The sequence below is a fragment of the Xiphophorus hellerii genome, chromosome 13 (genome assembly GCF_003331165.1).
Source record: "Xiphophorus hellerii strain 12219 chromosome 13, Xiphophorus_hellerii-4.1, whole genome shotgun sequence".
In the NCBI taxonomy this organism is placed as follows: domain Eukaryota; kingdom Metazoa; phylum Chordata; class Actinopteri; order Cyprinodontiformes; family Poeciliidae; genus Xiphophorus; species Xiphophorus hellerii.
The window spans coordinates 12,338,445-12,355,514 of record NC_045684.1 but is presented as its reverse complement, the minus strand read 5'-3'; the positions used below and the strand labels follow the sequence as shown (position 1 = coordinate 12,355,514).

Below are 17,070 nucleotides of genomic sequence, written 5' to 3'. Positions count from 1 at the left end.
ACTGAGGTATAAAACTAAATATTGGTTCCAGTTGTTCTGGGTTGAGTTCTAGATTTGTGCAATATAAATATATCTGCTGGTTTTCCATGTTTGATTAAACCACCTTGCTGCCGAAATGTGCTTGACTTGACCTACAGCGGCCCAGTCAAAGTCCAGACGTCAAATAAATTAAAATGCTGTAGTTGGACCTTGAGAAAGCTGCGCAGACACTATTCTATGCAAACCTAAAAACACTGAAGCAATAGTTTAAAAGGAGGCCTGCACAAATATTGTTTTTTAACTTAACTTTAAAGTGACACACAGGCAGCTAAGTGATTTTTTAAATGTTTTGTGGCCTAGTGGGGTTTTATGAAGACGGACACAGAGAGAAGGGGTGACTGTAGTTCCCATATATGGTGCGCCTTCTCTACCTCTGAGCCACTTGGTGCCACAAGCTATTAAATTATTTCATACTTACATAATTGCACATATTCGCTGTATTTGAAGCAGATAAAACCCAAAGAGATCCTACTGAAAACATTTTCTTTATTTTACACAAGGTCCAAACTTTGGTTAAAGTTCCTTTAAGAAAAATCAAAAGCTTACCAACTCATGAAAAACACATTTTTAATTTAACAGTATCCTTACATGTAATCCTAACATACAATAATACCATCATTAGAAAATTATAAACATCCATAACTACTGAAACAATGTTCTTACAAAAGAAACGTAATGGGTCCTGCCACAGAAATGCACAGAAGAAGATGCAGGAAAGGCAAGCATGTGAAACACAATGCTGCAGCGACGACACAGGAAGTTAAACCATGAAGCTCAATGTAAGGCGTCTTAGTGGACATATGTAGATAAATCAATTTTCTACAGTTCTGAACAGAACATTACACACAGTTACCATAAATATTAATGTCATCATTCATTTGTGACTTTGACTGATGCATTTGAAACATTTTGTTTTCCAGTTAGTTATAAAATAAGAATTAGGTGCAGGATTTTTTTAATTGATTGTGGATTTTTCACAAGACAACACATCACACATGCTCAAATATATACACACACAGCACCAGTATACTACGTCATATACACTCTAGAGTAAATTTAAATTTTAATTAATTGGTTTCCTGATACAGACTCTGTTTTTATTGACCGCTCTTAATTAGATTGAGGTTTGGGTGTTAGGAAGGTCTTTCTAGAAGCTGTTAGCATGTTTATCCATTAAAAACCACTTCTGATGTGTGTTTTGGATCAACACCCCATTATTTCCAACTTCAAATCATTTGACTAAAACTCTCTGCCTCAGATGAAAGAAAATGTGTCAAGAATTATGAGTTATTAAAATGTGGTTTTCAAACTTTACAGTCATGTCTAACAGATGGAGATTCATTTTTTAATGTTTGCACTCCTCAAACTATTTTTTTAAGAAATGAAAAAGTTACTGCAGCTGGGATTTTCTTCTAAAAGATCCCGAGAGTTTATAATTTCATAAACACCATGCAGCTTTATCGATGATGGAGTCGATTCTTCACAATTTTAACTCGCAGAATTTCCACAAAAAAGAAAAATCTAAATCACATTTTTTCAAGAACAAAATGGCTGCTCACAGTTCTGTTAAGAACTGTAGTGGTGGAAATAATTTCAATATTTTATAGATCATTACTGCAGTACAATATTAAATGTGTCATTAAGACACATTTTTTCCAAAATGAACAGAAAAGCTTCAGTGCTCTGTCAGACGTCCTTGAACACATCTCCATCTGGACCTAGAATGTCTGCAATGTGTTATCCACGTTGCAACAATTAATAGAGATTTGAAATAGGAGGGATTTCCTCTGAATGAGGCTGTCCAGGTCTGTTTATTGTTATATGGCAAGTTAATTTAACTATTTAATTGAAACTCCACTCTCTACTTTATAATCTGTGCCTTTCTGCACAGTGGTGGCAGCCTCATGCTCAGGGTCTGTTTTTGCTGACAAGTTCTCGTGCACCATATAATGAGGGTGGAGTAACAATCCCAAAAAGTAAGCAGCTTCAATGATTTCTAACCAATTAGTGATCATAAATCCAGCCAGAATAATACCAGCAACTTTTTCTAACGGCTACAAAAGGAAAAATGTTTGTATATGTGGATAATTTTGACGCTGTGTATTCACAGTCAAAGTTATTTATCCTATTTCTGTTTTTAAATTTAAAAAAATGACAACATTCATGGCAAAGATGAGTGTGTGTTAAGCTTTTAAATATTTAATTTTGTGGTTGAAAGTTATAAAAACTGATACATGCAGACATTTATTTGCTACTGATTGTCTTTAGGAACAAGTAACACAGTGTAAAAATACAGGCTCAGAATATTGGCCCCAAGCTGTCACAGTTAAAACCGTAAAAAATAAAATAAAATAAAATAAAGAAGTTCATTTTAAACACAAAGACATGCAGGAAGCATGTTATCATGCAAGGAAACATTCATACATAAAACATACGGGTATTTTTTGGTTGAGAAGTAAAACTGACCCGAATAGATTGTAGATGTTGCAGTAATGTGCTGCCACTGTAATTATAACAAACACACAGGACAGTCAAACTCTTTTAAAACATGGTGTTACTCTTTTAAAACCAAGACAGATAAAAGACGACATTTCTGAAGGAATCATAATCACAGCAGAGTGTTAAAATAATGAAAATGAGATAAATCAGAATTTTTCACAGGTGAGATTTCTTTAATCTCTCGTCCTTTTCTTAAATTTTTTTATTTGTGGTCGTCTCAAGATGGAGGGCCGTCCTCCTCGTCAGAGCTCAACACGGATGATGTCAGAGCCGTGCGATGAGTCTGCTGCGACTTTCGCCTTAGAGAAGAAAAGCAACAGAAAAGTCAATCAGCACTCGGCAGACGTGTTTAAAAGCTTTGCAATGCGACTGAGACTTACTTCAGATCGTTCTCCAGCGCTGCGACTTTGGCCTGGAGAGCCTCCTGGAGCTCCTGCTGCTCCTCCAGGTCTCTGAGGACTTTACGGCGGACTCCCTCCAAGCGCTCCACCTCTCCCTCGCTCTCATCCAGCTGACGCTTCAGGGCCTTAACACGGAGGGTCAGCTGGGAGGGGACAGAGGAAGAGGAAGGGGGTTAGAGGGGAACAGAGGAGGTGAAAGGTGAAGACGTGGGCGGTTGGGAAGACATGAATGACAGGTAGGCTGCAGATGATGTGGCAGCAAGAATATGGAAGAGCACCACAGGTCAGGGGTCATTCTAGTGACTGAGGGAGGTTGGGGTTGGGTTAGGAGGAGAGCACATACAATTAGTCTTTAAAAAGTAAAGAAACTATGGTTTATTATACTTCGTTTAAACTCTATTAATAAGAGTTGATGCTTCTTGGAGTCTTAGGAATATTTTGGGACTTTGGATCCTTCATCCCCACCATTCTGGGATCTTGCCCCCCCAAAATCCCTAAACCTAATAAGAACAATGAAAGTGTTCTTATGAAACATGAAAGTATATATTTAAATATATATATAAAAAAGATCTGAAGCAGATGAATAATATTTGACATTCGTGTTTTAAACAATAAATTGTCGAATAATGGTTTAGTAGGTCAAAATGTGTTTCATTCGATTAACTTCTGATCTCGTTTAGATCTTTTGTCAATGTTGTAGTTTGGCCGCCATCCGACAGAGGGCGCTGCAGGCCATCCTTAACCGGATAGCCAGTTGATACTGGAGTAAAGATGGCGGAGGGAACGAAGAACGGGAAAGAACAACGGTCCAGAGTCCAAATAAAGGATGCAAAATTCCCTTTATTTGATTCTGTTTTGAAATATAAATACTCAACCAAAATAATTAAAAAAGAATAATAAGAAGAATACTGATTTGCTACGAAGGCGACGTTGTGATAACTAAAAGGCGGCGGGAACAACGCAGAAAAATTGTAACACGATGGAAAAAGATGATGCCAAAAAGCAAGGACAAATGTGACAGGTGAATTTTATATAATCACTTTTAAAACACGATTTTAGATATATCAGCATTCAAGGTAACATAGCAAACTCAATATTGTACTGAAATAGTTAGACTTAATGAAATTTGCATTCAAATCAGAGTATTTACCTGATCCCTCTGCTCAATATGCTGGCTTCTCTCCTGGTCCAATGTGGCGTTCAGCTCCTTCAGTTTTCTCTCTGCTCGTCTCTGGGATGCCTGGATGCTCGTCTTCTCCCTATGAGTAGGGAATTGATTGGAAAATTGGAAATGGACCATAGATATGACTGCTTAAGGGATTTGTTTAGTAATTTATTGGTGCATTACATTGATGTCAGACAGCAGGTGTGGGAATCCATAAGGAGCCCATGAGCTAAAAGAAACCCAAAACTATTTAAGAGATTTGAACTTATAACAAAATTTTTTTGGGGGGTGGGGGGGGGGGGATTTTATGATGGGGTATTCTTTATTAAAGATTAACTTTTTTGATTAGAATATTTCTTTTGAGAGCTTTTTGTAGTTCCTCTGTTAGTAGCACTACTGAAAATGACTTTATTTTAACATAACTTAAAAATAAATATTTTTCTGCTTCAATATTTCAGACCATAAAACAAATGTTGAGATAACCTGAGTGAATACAAACGGCCATTTTCAAATTGGAGGACATAATGTTATCAAAAACTAGTCAAAATGTCATTTTCAGCTGCATTTCTAAATCCATACATCAGAAAATTATAGAGAGAAAGAGAAACCCGTAACTTTTTAAAATCCCTGTTTTTGGTGCATTGGCGAAGACTTGGTAATCAAAGATTTTTTTAAAACAATGATGTAGGAGCCTAGAAATTACAACAGTGGAGAGATTTTCATTTTTTTCTCCACACATTTGTCTTCAAAGACACATTTTTAAACTACTTTGATCTTTAAACTTCAAACATAAGCTCAAGAAACTATGACTGACAGAAAATGCTGAAAAAAAATCCTCTGTTTTTACTTTAAACTTTATCGCCCTCTACTGGACAGCATTATCCTTACAGACCATTAAATATTTATCTATTTCAGACATGCATGTATATAGAATGATGATTACAACCTAAATGCAGAAATGAAGAATGAATTTAGATGTTAAAATCCCCTTATTATTATAACTTATTTCCTGCACTCTTCATACATTCAACCATTAAACTGCTTATTCATCCAGTCACGTCTTAATTTTCACTTTTGTCTTTAAAATATGTCTATTCTATTAGTTTCCCTTAATTGTACGTTGGATTTTTTTCTACCAACTTACTCTACTTATGTGTGACGTCTAAGTTTCAGCGAATGCTGGTCTTACGGATTAAGTGAAGAAATGAAAAAGAATAACTTAATAAATGTTATGTATCAAATTATTATCTTTTGTTCATGATGATTTTGTTGGATAACAGTTCAAGGCTGTGTCCAGTAGGGCTGTTGTAAACGAATATTTTAGTAATCGAGTAATCTACCGATTATTCTTACGATCAATTGAGTAATCGGATAAAAAAAATTATAAAATAAGATATTAGTAAATCTGGCATAACAGCAGTATTACTATCAGATATCAATATCAGTCCAATTTTTCATTTTCCCTAACAGTTACTTTTTTGCAGTTTGGCAAATTAACCTGTAACAATAATAGCTCACTTTCTAAGTTAGCCTGAAGAAAAGTTATATAAAGATCTGAAATTATATTCAATTCAATAATAAAGAGGCAGGCTCACAAATATGCTTATAAAAAATGTCTATGCTCCAGCTTTTAGTTTATGTATTCATCTTCAGTCAGTTTAATAGATGAATTCTCACCATACCTGTCAAACTTTGGGTTTGAGAATACGGGAAATGTCACCTGGAGTTGGGAGCTTGAGGTGGTGGGGGGCAAGAGAACGAACGAACGTAAGATGGGATGGAGAGGAGGAAATAGACCAGGGACAGACGAACGTAAGAACGGGGGGGAGCAATACGGGATATTTACGCCACCTTCGTTCGTCACACTCAGAAACTCATCTACCAGCCATGTACCACCACGATGATTTCCGCCACCCGTTTGTTCAGACCGGGATGATATAACATTTATTGCACCGTTCGTCCGTAAAGCTACACTTACACTGTAACCATGAACTACTCAGCTCCCCGTCGTGTTCAGTCTATCTGCTCACCTGTATAAATACTCCTGCATTGCTCTTCCCGCCGTTCGCTCTGAACCAGCAGCTCCTGAGGAGAAAGGCTGCCGTACTCCAGGCATCGCGCCAGTCATTTTAAGGATGTCTATTAATCCCCCCAAAATGATGAAAACCTGGGCATTAAAACTCAATAAAATCCCCACGGGCCGAACTTGAAAATTGGACGTTATGCCGCTAACACTTAGCTTTCATCAACAACTCAGAGGAGAAAGTCAGAGCTCCACGCAACGCAAATAATGTTCCAGCCGGAAAACGGTGCGCTAAATAATAAAACATAAATTAATGAAGCATGAAGGCAGGTAAATTTTCCTCGAGGAATTTTAATAATCGAGGTACTCGAATCATTCGAGGAATCGTTTCAGCCCTAGTGTCCAGTTTTCTAGTTTGCTTGGAGCTTTTGCTTTATTACAAACACAGTTAACAGATTTCCAATCAGAATTATATAATCAATCTGATTGTGTTTCAGCACACAACCAACAATTTCCAAGAGTTGATATAAAGTTGTGCAGACTGAATGAAGTCAGCTGATGTTGTTTTATTTTGTCATGTACCGTTCTTCACTGCGGAGTCTTTCCTCCAGCTCCTGGATCTTGTTCTCCAGCAGCGTGATTCCAGCTGTGGGTCGGCTCTGTCCCTCCATGTCAGCCAGGCGGGACTTGAGCTCCTTTACCTGTGAGAAAGAGAAGAAGAAGAAGATCAATAAGCAGACCTCCTTGAAGAAACTGCTGAGGGGACCTGGGCATACCTGTCTTTCCAGGGCGCTCTTGTCCATCTCCAGGTCATGTCTCTCTGAGCGCTCCTGCATCAGCTCCGAGCGAAGCTGGTCCACCTTAGTGGAGGAAAATGGAGACGACCAGCAGCTGGTGTTAGTGGACGGTTCAGGCCTTTACGCCTCCTGGTTATTTGTGTATTCAAATGTCATGCTGCACCTGATCTCTGCTCCTGGTTATGCGATCGTTCAGCAGCTCCACACCACTCTTCTCCTCATCCAGCTCGATCTCCAGCGTCTTGATTTTATCCTGTGAAGAACTTCACACTTCAGGGACAGACTATACTTCATCTCACACCAGAGGTGGGGACTCGAGACACATGACTTGGACTGGAGTCATTAATATTAAAACTTTAGGCCTGACTTTCACTTTTACACCAATAACTTGGGACTTGAATTGGATTTGAATCTGTTTACTTGAAAAGACTTAATATTTTACCCAAAATCTAAAGCTTAAAAACACATATTATTCATAAAGTGGGCCCCATTAATTCATTTCACTCATTCTGTATTAACAGACGGAGACTGTCTATCTGTTTTTCCACACTTATAAGCTGCAGCACAACCAATCAAATTAACAAGATAAAAAAATAAATAAAAAATGAGAGAAAAAAAAAACCCCAGTCAAAGCAGATATGCTCCCGCGAGTAATTCCTTTTGGGCGCATGAATTATGAAGTATCCACCTAAAAACCGAGTGCAACATGCAAAACCTGCAAGAAGAGGATCTCAGATGGAGATGCAACAGCTTCCAACTTTGTTCCACATTTTAAGTCGCACAAAGAATGGAAAACTGTACTTTCCTTTTGATAGCTGACTTTAGTTAACTTCGTGTTATTATTAGCAAGTGTACTTTGGGCTACGTTGATGCTACCGCTTATTATTTACATTTAACATATAATTGCAACATTGTTAAAAGAAAGTGGAAAGGACTTGAAATTCCAAGTTTCAGACTTGGGACTTGACTCGACTTTTGCCTTTCTTGACTTGAGACTTGACTCAGGACTTGAGGACAAGCACTTGAGTCTTGCAAAACCCTGACTTGGTCCCACCTCTGTCTCAGACACCCTATTATTTTAGAGGTGAACAACAGTTGTCCCACAATCCTGATTTACTCCTATCTAACTTTAGACACCACCTGTCACGACCTTTGACCACAGCGGTCTCACCTCCAGGCCCCGGATCTCCCGGCCTCGGTCCGAGTGGGAGCTCCTCTCAGATTCCAGCTCATTCTCCAAGTGTTTCAGCCGGTTGTTCAGGAGATCCCTCTCCAGCTGAGCACCGTCTCTCTCCTCGCTGCAGGTCAGCAGCTCCTTCTTAAGACGAGAAACCTGGAAAAGCGAAACAAGATCTTGTCATTTGTGAAATCTTGCAGGATTCTTATATTCTACGATCTAAGAAAAACTCTGTCTTCCTTTTATTTGGATTCCTATTGGTTCCCTGCATATACTCTTCCTGGGGTCCACACATTCAACATAAATATAGGCAACTCATATAAATTCTAAATAAAAATAACTACAAAATAAAGGTGAAAGACATTCTGCAAAAGTACATTCACTTCAGTATATGACGAATATATGCACAGTGTTTTTTTTGTGTGTAATTTCTACTGAAACATGTTCCTGACCTCTTCCTGCTGGGCCTTCAGGTTATTCTGAGCCCTTTGAAGCTCAGCCAGCCGGTCTTTGCTGTTTCGCTGCGCCTCCAGCAGGTCTTTCCTCGATCGCTCCCTGAATTCATCCAGCTGCGTCTGCAGAGTGGCCACCGACTGACGAGAATCTCCCATCATCAACTCCATCTGAGAGCAGCAGGAGAAATTAAGGCACTCATGGCTAAAAACACTTAGACCTCAATTTAAAGGTGACTTGTTATGCTTCTTTGAACAGGTTAGGATATGCGTTCATTACTTTTTTTTTTGCATAAGATCGTTCTTAGATAATGAGATTTTAGTCTCATCAGTTCTGCGTATTTAGATCTCCTTTCAGAATGAGATGTTTTGGGGCCTCTTGTCACTTCAAAATCCAAATAACGCCTCCCTACTCAATGTTAACACTCACACATGAAAATGGCTGCAAACAGATGCGCAATTATACAACTGTACATCTTCGAAAAGCAGAAGTGGAACCTCCTGCACAACCAACAAGAATGTCGCAAGTGGTTTCTGAATGTAAAACAACAAAACACTTGTCTTTGCCAGCAGCCATTTTACAGCCCATACTGAGGTAAAACTAGATGAGTAAACATGCTGGAGCTCCACTTGGGTTCCCATGGTAATGGCACAGTGGCCGTCGATTGTGACTTAACAATGGGGAGGTTTTTGAAATGATTCATTTTCCAGACACCAAAACAAACTTTAACTTATTGTCAAAAAATAGCTGGGTGTTTTGGTTTTTTTTTTTAAGTGCTTGGGTTTTTAGAAGAAGTAGAAACCCAAATGCAAGAATAAAAACGAGCAAAATGTGAATTTTTCAGTCCCCTTTAACCAACACACGCTAACCTCCTTGTTAATCTTCTCAAGAGATCGGTCCAGCAGCCGTTTCTGCTCCTCCAGGTCGCTTTTGCCCCGTCGTAGCGCCTCCCTCTCCAGGTCTCGTTCCTCCAGCCGCCGGGTGAGGTCGTCCCGCTCTTTGCTCAGCCGGGTGGCGCCTCTCTTGGCCTCCTCCAGCTGAGACTTCAGGGAGCGGTTCTCGTCTTCCAGGGCTTCCAGCTCCTCCTCAGCATCCGAGCTGCGCGGCACACTGGACTGAAGCCTTGATTGCTAAACAAGAAAACAAAACACTTGAGACAGATGGATTTACAGATGGTGTTTTAGGAACTAAAACAAGTATTTATTAATTTAAAAAAAAAAAAATGCATGGTCTAAAGTTACATCTAAATCAATAGCTGCATTTGTAATCATGGCAATTTCAAAAAAATACTCGTATTTTTCAATAAAAAGTGGCAATTCTTGGAAATGTCTGTTTCAAAATGGCCTCCAACCAGTCTGACTGAACTTGAGCTATTTTGCAAAGAGAAATGAGTAAAAAAAACAACCTTTGGTCTCTTGATGTGCTAAATTGTGGCAGCCATGAATCATTTTACTTCCACTTTACAAATACAAGCTGCTTTGTGTTGGTCTATCATGTAAAATCACAATGAAATAAACCAAATGTTTTGGTTGTAATACTGAAAAATATCAAGGGGACTGAACAGTTCTGCAAGGCTCCATATATTCTAAGTCGTTTCTCACTTTAAAATGAGAAATTTGGAGAATTTGCTCAGCAAAAATAACAGGATTAAGGCATGCTGAACAAATGCAACATGATGCTTTTGCAATAAACACGGACAATAACACACATCTTATGCAAATTCCTCTCAGAAGGATTATTTTCTCAGCTCAGTTTTCTCTGGATAGGATCTACTTCATTTTTCTGGGATGAAAATAGAGTCCATGTAGGAGGACGTCTTTTTGTTTCCTGAAGTATTTGTGTTGACATAATTCTGCACGCGCGTCTTTTTGTTTCTTAGTTGTAAAGTACCATGCGGGCCAGCCTGTCTTTGAGGCGAGTGTTTTCCTGCTGCAGCTCCTGATTGGTGCCGCCGTCCACCACAGACTTCCCTGCTGATGCAATAGATGACTGCAGGAAAGAGCGAGAAACAAGTGGTAAAGAAAATAAGTCAAATTGCTTCTTCTGCATGTTTTCTGTATTTTTCTGGCACTTCTTTCTTTTCTGTTTTGCACGGTAGTCAAATAAACCCTCCTTTTTGCAAAATGGTATCATCAAGCACATTTGTTCAGATGATGTTTCACCTCCTTCGCCGTCTCGAGGGCCTTTTCCAGCTCGGCCTTGTCTTCCAGAAATTGCTCCTTCAGCTTGCGAATCTCCGACAGAAGCTCGGCCTCCGTCTCTCCGCTCGCCTTCTTCACGGCTTCGAGTGCCCCGGCTTTCTCCTCCGCCTCGCCCTTTTGTCTCTCCAGATCGGCGCGGGTACGCTTCAGGTCGTCATGGCAACGCCGGAGCTCCTTGGGATAAGTAATCAGAGACAGATAATGTGTTTGAGTCAAGAGGAAGACGCCAAGGCGCATAGCAATGAGTTTTACGTGAGAGATTTGAGGAGAAAAGCTGATGGGAGATTTGAAAAAGTTTACTTTAAAAACAACAAAAGTTCACCCACACAATCATCATTTAGCTTCATGATTGTGGTCTAAATTACCTCTTTTAAAGCGTTTGCATCGTCAGACGCAGGCTTTTTGTTCTGAAGATCCTTCAGGGAGCCCTCAACCTTTTCCTTTTCCAAACGAGACTTTTTTAGTCTGTAGACAAAAAGCAACGCGGTTTTTTACAACGTGCATCCCATAATGCTATTTAAACAAACAGAATTAACTTCTTTTAATCAGCCAAAACATTAAACCACTGGAATATAAACCGAGCCTGGCAGCAGGAAACAATAAGATTCAACTTCAAATATGAAAATTTGCCAAATTTAGAATTTTTTAATGTCTCATGATGATGTGGCTGAAAAACTTTTCACAATATAAGCTTTTCATATTAGTTGATATCAAGAATTATTGATTAGCTTTTTTGTTTTAAATATCTTAAATACTACAAAACAAAAAAAAAACAGTTTTATACACAGTTTTCACTCAATTTTGTTTAAAAAAAAACAACATTTTGGGGCGTGCCGTGGTGGCGTAGGGGTTAGCGCGACCCATATTTGGAGGCCTTGAGTCCTCGACGCGGCCGTCGCGGGTTCGACTCCCGGACCCCGCGACATTTGCCGCATGTCTTCCCTCCTCTCCTTCCCCATTCCTGTCAGCCGACTTTTGTAAAAAGGGACACTAGAGCCCACAAAAAGACCCCCTGGAGGGGTACAAAAAAAACCCCCCAACATTTTTAAGCAGTTATGAGGCACAGTGGTGAAACCTCAAACTTCTGTCGTGTCAGTTACTCAACGGGTTGTTGCTAGGCAACCACAGTTGGTGGGGAACTTGAAACTGCTGCTAGGTAACCAAAGAGTAAGCGAGTCAGTTGATTCCACCAACCTCGCTAAGCTAGCCATGAAAGGTTGAGCGGCCAAAGTCTTTCCTCTGCCCTCATCTCCCAGAATGAAATGCGGTTCTGGATCATTTCAGTGAATATTCCATACATTTATTGTTATCGATTTAGTGACCATCTCTAGTCCCATTCTGGTATCCACCTCCCGCTCAAACATTGTGGTGGCTCGTCACCGTTCAGAGAAAAACTTTAACATTTTACCCTGAACATAAATCTATTCAGGCACAGGATGCATTTTTAAAGGAGAATCAGCTGTAAACATATTTGTTTCCACCAATAAAAGAAACGCAGAGAACAAACCAACATGACTGTTACATGTGGGACTCCCCAGAAGCTAAAGAGAAACAGATGAATGTCTCAATGCTGTGGCTGATTGAAATAAAAAACCTCAAACCAACGTCAGAAGAACCACATCCAAAGTTTATCCTTTCTTAAAGCACAAATCCTCACATTATTTTATCATAAACTAAGATGCATCACATATTTACTTTAAACCAATGCAATATCAGAAAGGATGGATTCAAATAAAATATGATTGATCATGTGTAAGAATAATTTGCAGAACTTGTGATTGAAAGCAGAATTCTTTCTAAAACACAATGATTGGGTTTTCTACTGTTAGTAACGGTTCACTGATCTAATAATCAATATGGACACAGCGCTCTTCACACTTACCATCAACCCTGGTAAAGATGCTTAAAAAGCCCCAAAATAAGTTTCCCACAGTAAAAGTTTTAGATAAAGTCCAAACTTTATCTAAAATTAAGTGGAGGAAGAAATGTAAAAAAAAATGAAATAAAAAAAAATTGTGCAATATTTATTTTGACAAACATTTTTAAATTTGTCGTTTACTTTCTCAAAGTGGGTCAGTGTCAACAAAAAATTAAATATGGGCTGTAAATATGCTGTGACACAGAGGCCCATTTCTTTTAGCCAGTCTTCAACAGGGGAAAGACAAGCGAGCATTTCAGGAATGACATGAACTGATCGTAATTAACTCAAGCAGTTCCTTTGGGTCAGATTGAACTTTTCAGCATCATTCGCTCCAGGTGTATTTGGTTTGAAACAAGAGGAAAAGCACCTAAAATCCACTCTTGAGTACGGCAAAGTATCCGTGATGATATGGGCAAGTTTCTCCACAGAAGGCATCTTTTTTGAGTGGAAGGTATGTTCAAACTATTTGACGTACCAGAGCAGTTCAGACAGAAATGAGAGATGGGTCATGGCTGAATCTTTCAGGGAAATAATGACCCACAAATCACGGTCAAAGCAACACACAAAAGGGTACGGGGGCACAAATACAACCTTCCTCCATGGCCACACCAGTTTCTAGATCCAATTCCAATAGAAAACACTCGGGGCAGTAATGAAAAGACGACTTCAGTTCTGGTTTTTATGCAAAAGAGGCTCTGATTCATGCAGAACCAGTGAGTTTGTTATAAAAACAAAGAAGTATTTATTGGTGTTTTTCTCTTACTGAACAAACAAATGGACGTGAAAGCTAGTATTTTATTTTATTTTTTCCAGTGTGGGATAATACCACCACTTTAAGGCTTTTTACACATTTTTACCCAGGTGCACCAAGTGTGGAGGGTGATTATAATCTGATGGGATTTTCAGGGGGCAAATCACAGGTTCTGATGAAAAACGAGCTAAATCTACTCAAACCAAAACAGCAGGACAGATTTTCTCTCTCACGTTCGGCTGCAGGGCTGTTCTCGGTTCCTGCCAAATTAAAAATTAAATCAGAGAGCTCAAACATGGCAACAAAACTAATGATAATTATAATTTTAAAAGGTTTGAACGACTTAAAAAAGAAAACATGTTTTGTCTAATGTTTGATGCCACACGGAATCTGAATTTAAAATTTGGTGGCTGCTTTAATCATTTTGTATAAATATTCCAAGACCATAAGTGAATATTTCAGTCGGATTTCTGTTGGAACATCTTCACAAAACGTCCCCCAAACAAAGTCAGAATCGGTCTCTTGTATTCAAATATTAAGTATCTGTTTTATGCCGTCATTGATCAGGATTGAATTTCGCTTTGGAGACACTGACTCCTCTCTGGTGCTTTGCAGTTTCTGCGTGGCGGCCTCCAGCTCCGTCCTCCACTGCTCCCCCTGCTCCCTGCTGCTCTCCAGCTCCTCCTCCAGTGTCAACAGGGAGGCATTCACCTTCTCCCGCTCCTCCTCGATCTGCTCCTGCGACTGATCGCATGAAAACAAACGGCAAGAAAAATCATGTCAGGCTAATTGGAGGCAGTTTTTATTGGGATGTGTCGAGTTCAAGCTTTATTAGTGTGCTCTGCAAGAGGAATAACAAATAATAAATGAAATAAAATGTGTTGTGCTGTCATCATAAACAGGAATCCGACTACTTTTAGTCTGCTACTGCCAAATAAATCAGCTCATCAAAAAAAAAAAACAACTCTTGCAGTCAGGCTGCAGTTTTTTCATCCTGCTCTCTCATTGCTTTTTTTTTGACATGTTACTTTTTTCAAAGAATCTCAATTTTAATCTATTCCTGCACATTTTCTCCAAGTTCCCTCCATCCCCCAAACTGCAGTTCTCCAAAAATACCTCACCGACGGAAACAGAAACAGTTTTAAAAGAGAAAGTTTTCTATCGCAATCAGAACTTTCTTCCCCCTCTCTCTCACTCTCTCACTGCGCTCTGACCTCAAGAGACCCACATATTCGCGGTTTGAATGCTGAGAGCGAACTGATGCATTAAACAGAATGACAAGGAAAAAGCCTGGATGCAGATGCAGCATCAAAGCCAGAGCTAATGTTCCCTTAATAAGTCATGAAACGCCTGACAGGTAAAACCTGACGGTTGTCCCTCAACTGCTGCACCTGTGCATAAAGAGGATCTGAAACTGCTTTACACCGACACGCGTTGCTGCGATGATAACAGATCAAAAATCAGTGAATTATTCATTGCCATAGTGGCGCTGAAGCTTTTCAGACACAATTTACTATTTTTAAGCACAAAATAAGAGCCGAAATCTTCCCACCATGCGCTAATGAATGCTAGATGCTTTTTATAGTTTTATGTTTCACTCACAGCCTAAAAACCCCCCAAAAGATCAGACACTTACCCAGAAATGCTAAAGAATTACAGTGAAGAACACAATCAATGAAAATGTGAATAAATACAGTTAGAATGTAGTTTAGGTTGATGGTAGCGCATTAATCATCTTAATACTTGTACTCCTCTACTTGTACTAAATTAAAATCCAACATCTTCTTTTTAAAGTTAAATTTTATTTGTAAAGCACATTTCAGCAACAAGACAGTTCAAAGTGCTTTAGATCATAAAAACACAAAAATACAAAGTCATAGAACACACAGCCAACAATTGAAGTACTGTATTACATTTTGCCCTTGTTACACATCAGAATGTTGATTAATGTTTCAAAGGCAACTCTAAACAGCTGATGCATAGAAGCTGAATTCTGCTTCTCTGTATTTGGTTCTGGTTCTACACATCTACCACTATTGCACACCTTAGCCAAGCGGTCACAGATTTTTTTTAGGCTTGTGCAAGGCAATGCAAAGATGCCATGTACACAGATTAGGAGTTTCAGATCAAATCCTCGGGTGTTACTGTTCCCTACTCCAATAAACCTGGATCAAATGAGTGATTAGGGACTTACAGACATGCCAAAAATTCAGTCTTTGGATTCAGGTGTGTCCAAAAGTCACAGAACTGTGGCACTCAAGGACTGGGGTTACAGACTCCTGCATTATAATGTTGCCACTCGTCTGATCGGTTATGTTATCCAAAGTCCCTACACTGGCTCCCTGTAGCTTTAAAATACTGTTGTTAGCTTATAAATCACTGAACGGCTTAGCACCACAATACATTAAAGATGTGCTGGTGTTGTATCAACCTTCCAGAGCCTCTCAGGTCTTCTGGTTCTGGTTCTGGTCTGCGAAACAAAGAACCAAACCTGGAGAAGCACCATTCAGCTCCTATGTACCACAAATCTGGAAAAAACTTCCAGAAAACTGCAAAGCAGCCGAAACACTGTGTGCCTTTAGGTCTAGAATAGAAGCCCATCTATTTAGAGTTTCCTTTGAAACATAATCAATAAAACATTTAATGATGGAACTTGACTGAACGCTTCAATTGTTTACTTTTTATTTTTGTGTTTATGATGTAAAGAACTTTGAACTGCCTTGTTGCCGAAATGATTAATTGATTGATGCACTTCAGTGAATACCTGCAGCACAGCATCTTTTAGGATATTCTACATCCTGTCTCTTATGAGTAAAACATCAACGGTTGTCCGACAGTCACCTGTGTGAAGTCCTCCATGTTTTTTCGGAGGTTCTTCACGTCCTGGCTGAACTGCTCCCTCAGAGCCTCCATCTCTTTGTCATGGCACTCCACCTCCTCCTTCAGCGCCCCCTTCAGCGCCGTCAGTTCTCGCTCTCGCTGGTGGAGCACCTCCTCCTGCCGCTGGTACAACATGGTGGCTTCGGCCAACCGGGCCTGCAGGTTCGTCACATCCTGCAGAGAGAACGGCTGCAGATCAATCTGTTGGACAGAAGCGGTGCTTTGCGTTAGCTGGTGTTGTTGCAGAGCCTGCGTACCGACTGGAATGAGTCCGACTGGGGCAGATTCTCCAAAACCCGCCTCAGCTCTTCCTGAAGATGAGCCAGCTGATCTTCATGAAGGCGCAGACGAGACTCTGCCACCTCTCTGGCCATTCGCTCTGCAGCAAGTCTAAACACAAACAGCCTTTTAGTTTGTCTCAGGATATAACCGCTTTGTGAAAGAAAATAATCTAAAAGTAACACAGCAGCAAATGCTAATCATTTTCAGGTGGTTTGCACTGTTCTTATGAAGTTTTATGTATTTTATTGGGATTTCAGACAGAATAACAAAAGCAGAATGACAGATTATCCACTTTCTACGGTGTTTTGGAAAGTATTCATAATTCATCAATCTGTTCAAATGTCCCGTTCCAAACTTCAAAAGTATTTTTTCTTAAGTGTTTATGCAACAAACCGAGACTAAATTCAATAGCCCATAACTGCAAAGTGAAACTCTGAACGGTACGATCAGTTTTTTACGGAGCCCCCTATGGGACATGGGG

The 17,070-nt window shown here is 39.6% G+C and overlaps 1 protein-coding gene across 3 annotated transcripts in view; it reads right to left on the bottom strand.

The window, feature by feature from the left end:
• Window positions 1-507: 507 nt before the first annotated feature.
• Window positions 508-17,070, bottom strand: part of cgnb (cingulin b) — a 33,510-nt gene continuing 16,947 nt past the window's right edge. For all 3 annotated transcript variants that reach the window (XM_032581147.1, XM_032581145.1, XM_032581146.1), the window contains exons 6-20: window positions 16,565-16,697; window positions 16,269-16,481; window positions 14,023-14,171; window positions 11,121-11,220; window positions 10,717-10,929; window positions 10,445-10,543; window positions 9,424-9,684; window positions 8,554-8,724; window positions 8,096-8,257; window positions 7,088-7,177; window positions 6,904-6,987; window positions 6,710-6,828; window positions 4,090-4,198; window positions 2,919-3,082; window positions 508-2,837 (exon numbers count right to left, since the gene is read on the bottom strand). In XM_032581147.1, the coding sequence (XP_032437038.1) occupies window positions 2,756-2,837; window positions 2,919-3,082; window positions 4,090-4,198; window positions 6,710-6,828; window positions 6,904-6,987; window positions 7,088-7,177; window positions 8,096-8,257; window positions 8,554-8,724; window positions 9,424-9,684; window positions 10,445-10,543; window positions 10,717-10,929; window positions 11,121-11,220; window positions 14,023-14,171; window positions 16,269-16,481; window positions 16,565-16,697 (2,149 nt within the window). In that variant the 3' untranslated portion in view covers window positions 508-2,755. The remainder of the gene's footprint in view (window positions 2,838-2,918; window positions 3,083-4,089; window positions 4,199-6,709; window positions 6,829-6,903; window positions 6,988-7,087; window positions 7,178-8,095; window positions 8,258-8,553; window positions 8,725-9,423; window positions 9,685-10,444; window positions 10,544-10,716; window positions 10,930-11,120; window positions 11,221-14,022; window positions 14,172-16,268; window positions 16,482-16,564; window positions 16,698-17,070) is intronic.